Below are 9,423 nucleotides of genomic sequence, written 5' to 3' on the forward strand. Positions count from 1 at the left end.
ATAGACCTGTGAAACCATCGCCACAATCAAGGAAATAAACATATCCATTCCCCCCAAAAGTTTCCTAGAGCTCCCTTGTTATTTTGCATTGTGTGTATGTGTGTTGGGTGGGGAGTGAGAACACTTAACATGTACCCTATCAACAAAATCTTTTTGTTTAGCATAAACAATCTATTTTTTTACTTGAAAATTAGATATCAACATGCTACAGCATTTATTTTGTTTTTAAAAAATTTAATAATATTATTTGTGATCAACAAAGCGTAATTGTATACATTTATGGGTTACAATGGGATGTTTTGACATGTATGCAATGTGAAATGATTAAATGAAGCTAATTAACATATCCATCACCTCACTTGCTTGTTGTTAATATTTTTTGTGGTGATACGTTTGAAATTTACTCTCTGTTTTGAAATATACATAACTGACATTCCCACCAACAGCGTACCAGGTTCCCTTTGCTCCACATCTTCGCCAACACTGTCATCTTTTTGCTAACAGCCATCCTCACAGGTGGGAGGTGAGATCTCATTGTGGTTTTAATTTGTGTTTCCCAAATGATTAGCAATGCCAGGCATTTATTCATGAACCTGGTCTTGTTCACTGCTCCATGCTCAGTCCCAAGAACAGTGCTCTCCACATGGGCACTATGGACAAATATTTTTGGGGCAATATTGATATATATTTGTCGAATTAATGAACTGCCTCCAAACCTCTACCCTGCACACCCTTAACCAATCTACTGGAAAGTCTAGTACGTTCAACCTCCAAAACATAGTGGGAGCCAACTGTTCGTCTCGAGATCTGCCTGTGCTAACTGGCTCAAGCCACAGTCATCTCTTGCCTGGATTAACAGGACAACCTCCTAATCGGTCTTCTGGCTTCCACTGTGACCCTGCTGTGGTCTGTTCTACACACATCAGGGCTTCACTTATTTTTATTTATTTATTTATTTATTTTTGAGACACAGTCTCACTCTGTTGTCTGGGTTAGAGTGCTGTGGTGTCATCCTAGCTCACAGCAACCTCTAATTCCTGGGCTCAAGCAATCCTACTGCCTCAGCCTCCCTAGTAGCTAGGACTACAGGCATGCACCACCATGCCTGGCTAATTTTTTCTATATAGTTTTTTAGTTGTCCGATTAATTTCTTTCTAATTTTAGTAGAGACGGGGTCTCGCTCTTGCTCAGGCAGGTTTCAAACTCCTGAGCTCAAACAATCCGCCTGCCTATGCCTCCCAGAGAGCTAGGATTACAGGCGTGAGCCACCGCGCCTGGCCAGGGCTTCATTTAAAACGTAATTCAGAGCTTGTCACTCCCCTGCTTAAAATCCCCGGTGGCTTCCTATCCTACTCGGAACAAAATCCTGACATGGTTGCACAGTGCACAAGCTCCTGTCGGGCCCTGCCTTTGGCAACTCTGAGACCTTGTCTATTTCATGCCAGTGTCTCTGCAGCCCACGCCTCCCCAGGACTCCCAGCCTGGTCCTCAAACACGCCTTCCTGCCTTACAGCATGTGTTATGCTTGCAGCTTCCTGAGCCTGGAATATGATTCCCCTAGAGCAGGGCTGTCCCAGAGAAATACAATGCAAGCCTCATGAGTCCTTTAAAATTTTCCAGTAGCCACATTAAGAGGAAAAAAAAAAAAACAGTTAAAAGGAACAAGTGAAATTAATTTTTAATAATAGATTTTATTTAACCCAGTATGTCCAAACTATTATTTCATCATGTATTCAGGTTAAAAATTGTTAGTGAACTACGTTATATTCCTTTTATGCACACCGAATTGTGTAAGACAGCATGATAGCATACTAAATTCTTAGTATGTGCTTAGCATAGTTAACACGCTTAGCATAGAAGTTTACTTAAGTACACAAGCATACTTACGCTAATTATCGTAAACATACTAAATCTTAATCCAGCGTGTATTTTACACTTACTGGCACCTCTCAGTTCAGACACTCAATTTTCTTTTTTTTATCAGAAATACTTGATCTGCATAAAGGTTACAGTTGAAAAAGTAGATTCACATACCCAAGTTGCTCCAGATGAAAATTTTCCAATAACTGAATCAAGTATTTGTTCTAAATTTAAATGAATTGCGTTTAAATGCTTGGACGCTTCTAGTCAACTGAGTATGAATGGAAATTAAATAAATAATGTAATTGAAAGCTATTGAATGAAATAAAATTAAAAAATCGGTTCCTAGTTCAAGGGCCCAGTGGCCACATGGGGTCAGTGGCTACTGTTTTGGGACAGAGCATTTCTGTGGCCACAGAAAGTTCTATTGCATGGTGCAGCTGTAGATCTTTAGCTGAAGCTGGGAGAGAAAAATCACACAGCTAGTAGGTGATCTCCTGGAATTTGAACCTGTGTCAGCCTGGTTCCAAAGTCGTTGCTTCCAAACACCACACCATTCTTTATTTTTGCCATGTGTTGTTGAAAGCTCTGAATGAGAAACAACTTACTCTCCCCAGGTTTCACTTTTTAGCATCTCTACAGCAAGTAGCTTAAACCAGATGATCCCTTTGAGTTCCCTTCTGGGATCTCAAATTCTTAGATCTGTCGTTCCTATGACAGGCAGTAGGAGGAGAAGCTGGAACATTTGTTTTGGAGATTGTAGGATCTTGGATAAAACTGGTCACCTTCATGAACCTCAGTTTCCTCATCTGTATGATTGGGGTAATTGACTGCTTACTCCTAAAGTTGTTTGGTGGGGATTAAATCAGATAAGATATGTAGAGGCCTTGATCCATTGCCAGTGTTTGGAATATGTTAATTTCCTTCCTTATTGTTCCCACTATGGGTAGAAAAAAATTGGTTTTGGTGGGTGTTGTTCCTGGTAACGATGAATCACAGACCTTTCCTTCAACCACCACCAGCACCATGGCACTCCCAACTCACCTCCTTGAAGGCGTCTCGCATCTCCTGGACACCGATCATCCCTGCCGTTTCTGCAAGCAATTTCGGGGTCATGAGTTCCACAAAGTCGTCAAAGTCCACACGGCCACCCACTGAGGATGGAGAGGGAGGATTAGTGAAACTCCACCTGCCCTGACCGTCCATTCCTTCACTTCGGGCTTCAAGTCTGTTCAGCAAATAGATCAGCTCCCACCTCCCTGTCCATTGAGAGCCTTCTTTGACCTCCTCCCTCCACTCTGCCAGCTAAAGCCCTCATGTCCCTCTAATCTGAACACTAGTGGACGGGGTGTGGTAAGGTGGAAATAACTAACTGTCTGTGTGACCTTCAGAAAATCTCTTCATAGGTTAAGACCTATGCTCCCTCATCAGAGGACCTGAAGAAGGAGGTGTATGAATTAAAGAGCACCCAAGTGTCTTCCAGATATAAATATTATCATTGCCTTGAATTCAGCCTTGTTTACTCAATTATATGCCCAGCAGCAAACCCAATAGCAATTTTATTCCAGCTTCGATCTCAAAATCAGCTCTAGTCTCCACCTAAAAACCCACCCCTTTTGCAACACTATTCACCAACATTAATTAGCTCCAACTCCAAGTTTGTTTCCACCATCCAACGCAGCCCCAATCTTGGGCTCCACTGAGGAACCTTTGTGGTGACAGTAATAGTTTACATTCGACAAGAATTTACTGGGGGCTAAGACTTTGCCTGCATTAGCATCTTTGCCCCTTCTTTTCCACAATGGCGTGAATTAAGGAGTGATAGCATCTTTACATGACAGGTGAGGAAACTGAGACTCAAGAGTAGGGGATAACTCTGCTTTTCAAAATGACCACAATTACTAGATAATAGTATGGGACTTGAACACAGACCTATCTCTAAAAGCTTCTAACTGCTTCAAATGCTGCCACCCTGAGTATAGTCTGAACTGTTTTCTTCCAGACTACTAGTCCGTCTTACCCTCCTCTCTATCCCCAACTCGACTCTCAACTTCTGTATGTTCCCCAATTCCACCCGGACCCCTCCCCACCCCCAGCCATTCCTCCCATCCTCTGGCCTCACAGTTCATGCGGATTTGCTGGCCCAGTTCAGTCAGTTCCATCTCCGTGGGCATGTAACCCATGGTCCTCATGAGATTCCCCAAGTCCTTACAAGAGATGAACCCATCTCGGTCCTTGTCAAACTCAAGAAATGCTTCCCGGAGCTCTGAAAGTTATAGAGAGAAGAATTTTGGGAGAACTTGAAACAGTCCATGGGGAAGAATGGCATCCCTTGAAACTATCAATGAGGCTCCAACTGGAGACTTCTCAAAGGAAAATACATCTTAAAAAACAAATATTTCAAAAAGGAGTGATACGTGAACTGTGTTAGGAAGAGGCATGACTCCTGAGACCACTAAATGAGAACCCTAAAGTCCCTCAAACTCTTGAGTGAAGTTATGGGGAACCTCAAAACCACCAAGAGAAGAACCAAAAATTTCTTTTTTTTCTTTTTTTTTGAGATGGGGTCTCTTGCCTGGGCTAGAGTGCAGTGGCATCATCATAGCTCATTGAAACCTCAAACTCCTGGGCTCATACAATCCTCCTGCCTCAGCCTCCACAATAGCTGGGACTACAGAACTATTTTCAATTCATTCTAAAACTCCTGTTTCACTCCTGAGTCTGAGACACTTGGGGATGCCTTCTAAACACTTTGGGAGGTACTTAAACTGCCATGAGAAAGAGTTCAAAATTACAGTTGAGTGGGAAGAGAGAGGGATGTAAAGCTTTCATGTAAATCGCTTCATACAGAAATACACAAAGGGGACTGAGGGGAGATTAAGTGGGTGGATGGCAACGTGGGGCATTTGCAGGACAAGGCGTTACCTTCAATCTCATCTTGTCCCAGTGGTCTTTCCTGGAAAGGAACGCAGGGGAGGGGAATGTGGAGAGAGGTTCAGGAATCCAACACCCAATTCTCCAAACATGTCCCCTTGTTCTCCCAAGCTACCCCTCCCCGCTCCTGTTTCTCTTCCTTCCCTGCCTCTCCTCTTCCCGCTCCTGTCTCCTGACTCCCAGGCTGTGGCTCTCACCTCCCCATCTCTTCCCCACCCCTCTCACTTCCCCTCTCCCATCCTTCACTCTTGACCACCCTCCTTCCCCCTTTCCCAGACAAGCACCCATCACACTGTGCCCAAAGGGTCTGAAACACTGTGAATCCAATCTCCTTGTTTTTCAGATGAAGAAAGCGAGACTCACAATCACAGCTAAAGTGTTCAGAGTGCTGACTCTGTGCCAGGCAGTCTCCATAACCCTTTTGTTTCAACCTCAGGCACTGCTCTGTGAGGCCCGTCCAAATATCATTCCCATCTTACCCATGAGGATGCCAACAGAGAGGTGAAGGAAACTGCCCATGGTCACACAGCTCGTAAGTGGTAGATCGCCTCCCAAGGGAGGGAGAAATTAAACTGCTCCTTTGAGGTCATGTGGCAAAGTTGGTTGCAAGGTTGGGATTTGAATTCAGGGCTCCTGACTCCCAAGTCAGAATTCTTCCCTCGACACACCATTGACTCTTTTTCCACCTGTCTGCCTCCTTCTCCCCAAGGGTTAGAATCCCTTTGCATGGGACCAGTATTTAACGACATTCAGGCAGGATGATCAGTGCCAGCACGAACAATTCCTAACACCTCTGAGAATTTCCAATCATGGAAGCCCCACCTTCTCTCTCTTTCTCTCTCTCCTCTTCCTCCCTCCCTCCCTTCCTTCCTCCCTCCCTCCCTTCCTCCCTTCCTTCCGTCTTTCATTTTAATGCCTAACAATTAAAATCATGCCCCGTAGCAAGCAAACTGCTCTGACCCTACCACTTAATCATTGTGTAAGCTTAAGACAAAGGACTTCATGACTGTGAGCCTCAGTTTCCTCACCTGTAAAATGGGAATGAAAGTGTCATCGACCTCATGAGTTGTTCTGAGGTTTAAATGACATCAAGAATGCAAAGCCCTCTGTACTTAGTAAGTGGCAGCTACGGTTGTCGACATCATCATTATCACTATGAGCTTCTGTAGAAAAGATGATTCCAACAATGTCATCCCAGCTCCTCTTTTATTTTATTTTTCTTCCCTTTCGTCTCCTCCTCTTCGCTCCTGACTTCTGATTTTACTCCTTCAAAGGCCCCTGGAATTCTAGCTTCTCAGTTCCTGCTCTCTCTCCCCGTCTGCCAGGTTCCCACATCCCCTGCCCTGCCCACTGCCGCCCTGCCGCCCTGCCGCCCCCGCCTCACCCGCTGCTTCTCAGCGATGCCTTTCCTCAGGAAGATGCAGGCGGGGCCCACAGGGAACTGCATGGAGGGCGGGGCACAGCTCTGCAGCACCGGTGTCAAGACAGTGCACCTTCGCCACCTCTTCCTGCCTGTCCCTCTGTCCCTGCGTCTCCCAGCTGTGTGACAGCTGGGGCAGAAATCTCTATGAGGCTGGGGAGGGATCAGAGCTGTCCTGCCTCCCCATCTGGCTTGAGCGAGGTGAGGGGGAGGGCCAGTCTCAGGCTCTGACACTCTGTTATCCCCAGAGGAGAATCAGAAAGTTCGTTTTGAAAATGGGGATTAGGGCAGAGGGCGTGCATTCATGCAATGTTCCAACAAGCATTTTGAGGGCTCACTCTAGCCTGGACTCTGGGCAGTGGGACGGAGAGGACAGGGCCCTTGGCCGCAAGGCGCTTTCCTGAGAGAGTCAGGAACGTGAGCAAATGAGCAGGAGGCGAGAATGGGGAATCGCCTGATGATGGGAGGGGGGAAGTAGGCCAGCACGGTGATCAGGAGCGTGGCATTTGCTCTCCCTCTGCTCACCCCTCCCTTCCATTCTTCCTGAATAATTCAGGGGGGAGAGCAAGGTGGGGAGGAGTCGTGCGGGGTGAGAATCATGGTGGTGTCAGAGCCCAAAGGGGTGATGAGGGTGTCCACACTGGGGGGTGGTGGGAGAGGAAGCTGGGGGCCATCTGGTGTGGGTAGCGGGGGATGGGGGAGTCCTCCTAGAGGGGCAGCATGGCCCAGAGTGCAGGGGCCTGAAAGCCGGGAATGCACCCGTGGGAGGGCGGCTTGGTGTGGAATGCGGGAGCACGAGCTGAGTTGGGGGGAATCTATATGCAGGCAGTGTCTAGGGTGGGGGTCTGCACTGCAAATGGGTCATGCAGGAAGCCGCACGGGGGGATCTGGCATGGGCCCGAGTGGAGCGAGAAGGATGCCCACTCAGGGAGGCAGCATGGCAGAGGGTGTTGAAGCCGGGTTAGGGTGGGAAAAGTGACCCCCTGGGGTGGGATGGCAACGGAGAAGGGATTGGTTACACATGGGGGTTCCAGTAAGGGTGATGGGAGGCAAGTCTCCTACTGTTGGGAAGAGAGCTACTAAAATAGAGGAAAAAGTAGAATGAGCCCTATGTTGTTGGACTGGAACTGGAGGCATTGGTATGTGCTCACAGATCTCAATTACAGAGACATAAAAATAGACATAGTCTCAGTGTGCATAGGAACATTGGTACATATACTCTCTAGCCCTCTCCACCAAGGGGGCAGGGAAACAGTGACACCCCAACATTAATGAGCACCTCTAGCCTCCAGATCTTGACTTCTAAATACCATTCTCTACTAAAAGGAACCAAGGCTCCTAGGAGAAATGGCTGATTCCATGTCCAGAGCAGGAAATGAACAAGATGAGCCTAAAACTTCTTGTGCTTAAAGCAAGGAATTGCTCAAAGAGTTATGGGGACCTGTTAAAAGAACACAGGAGTCCACTTGAAGAAGTGCCAATGGCCATACTGGGGAATTTGAGAATCAAAGTAAATGATAGGAACAAGTTATACAGGACAACATGGGAAACCAGGAGTCCACAGGGACATGAATAAAACGATAAGTTGAAAGTTTGCTACTTCCATAGCTCAAGTACCTCCCTACAAAATACTAATTTCAAAGGAAAGAGTTGCTTTACAGTGGAGAAACCCGGCAGATGCCATCTTAATCCAATGATCAAAAGGAACATCATCAATAATGTGACAAATTGAAATTACGCGCCACCTGACAGGATGCAACGAGAACACAGCACTGCTTTTGTGATATTCCTAAATCCGATCATGAGAAGACGTCAGACAAGCCCAAATGGATGGATGGTTTACAAACTAACTGGCCTGTACACTTAAAAAATGTCATGGTCATGAAAGTTAAGGAAAGATTGAGGAACCGTTTGAGACTGGAGATGAAGGAGACATGACCGAAAGCAGCTCAGAATTCTTTTGCTATGAAGGTCATTGCTGGGATGACTGGTGGTTTCCTAGTGCTCTTTGGTGCTCATTGGGCAGTAGATGCATCACCTCAATCTTTGCCTTCACGTCCGCACGGCCTTCTCCCTATGAACACGTCTGTCTCCGTGTCCAAATTCCCGCTTTTCATAAGGACACCAGTCACTGTGGATTAGGGCCCGTACTAATGATCTCATCTTAACTTGATCACCTGGGAAAGACCTTATTTATTTCCATATAAGGTCATGCTTACAGGTATTGGGGGGTATGATATCAACATATTTTAGGGGGACACAATTCAACCCATCGCAGTCCTGTTTGGTAGGGATCAAATCTGCAGGTGGTGGGTGTAGGCCAGGAGGGTAGTTCTAGGGGCAGAGAAGCTGGGGACCCATCAGGGGAAGCCACTGCAGGAAAACGCAGAACACCTGAAAATCATTCGGCACCATCCCAGACCTCCTGTGAGCTCTCCCCGGACCAGGTCAATGAAAGGAAACCACCTGGGAGCCCCCAATGTCTTCCTCCACTCACGGAGACTGACCCGTCCTTCTCTCTGGAACGTGTTTTCGCTTTGGGTAGCTTCCTTCTTCACTTTCACTTGGTATAGTTTCTTTCTTTTCTGTAATAAACTGTTTGTGTGGGATTGTTTTGCATGTGTGATCGCTCTGTTATCAGCTCAACTTGGTACCAGGACTCACTCTTGTCACTGGGAACCGAGGGTCAGGGAACATTGAGATAGACCTAGCAGTCTTGCTTTACTTTTGAAAAGCCACTGTGTAATAACAATGGCTAACGTCTATTGAACACTTGGTCAGTGCCACTCTTCCTAAGGTCGTGAGACTGGTTGACTCACTTAAGACTCTCAAGGACACAGGACCCACGATTATCTGTTCCACAGATGGTGACGCTGGGGCAGAGGCGAAGGAGCCTGCCCATGTTCTCGTGGTGAGCTGGTAGTGGAAGCAGGGTTCAAACCCACCCGTGGAGCCCTCTTGTTTCACTGCTGAGCTGCAGAGAGAAGAGGATGGAAAGGAGGGATGGGAGGAATGAGGGCATAAAGGGTGCACCAAGGGTGAAAGGGGTCGGGGCAGGGGTGGCGGCAGACCAAGACATGCACACACAGTCAATCCATCAGTCAATCAGCAAACATCTGTTGGGCACTTATATTCTCTGAGCTCCACTTGGCTCTGGAGAGAGAGAACATGACTTAGGCCAAAGTTCCCACTTCTACAGAGCTGATCGT

The 9,423-nt window shown here is 46.7% G+C and overlaps 1 protein-coding gene across 1 annotated transcript in view; it reads right to left on the bottom strand.

Annotated features, from left to right (window-relative positions):
• The window catches only part of CABP5 (calcium binding protein 5), an 8,372-nt gene extending 2,100 nt beyond the window's left edge, over nt 1-6,272 (bottom strand). The window contains exons 1-4 of the mRNA XM_012653257.1: nt 6,179-6,272; nt 4,786-4,816; nt 3,983-4,126; nt 2,905-3,014 (exon numbers count right to left, since the gene is read on the bottom strand). Of these exons, the coding sequence (XP_012508711.1) occupies nt 2,905-3,014; nt 3,983-4,126; nt 4,786-4,816; nt 6,179-6,241 (348 nt within the window). The 5' untranslated portion in view covers nt 6,242-6,272. The remainder of the gene's footprint in view (nt 1-2,904; nt 3,015-3,982; nt 4,127-4,785; nt 4,817-6,178) is intronic.
• Between the last annotated feature and the right edge of the window lie 3,151 nt (nt 6,273-9,423).

The sequence above is a fragment of the Propithecus coquereli genome, unplaced genomic scaffold, assembly GCF_000956105.1.
Source record: "Propithecus coquereli isolate 6110/MARCELLA unplaced genomic scaffold, Pcoq_1.0 Scaffold42, whole genome shotgun sequence".
NCBI classification, from domain to species: Eukaryota; Metazoa; Chordata; class Mammalia; order Primates; family Indriidae; genus Propithecus; species Propithecus coquereli.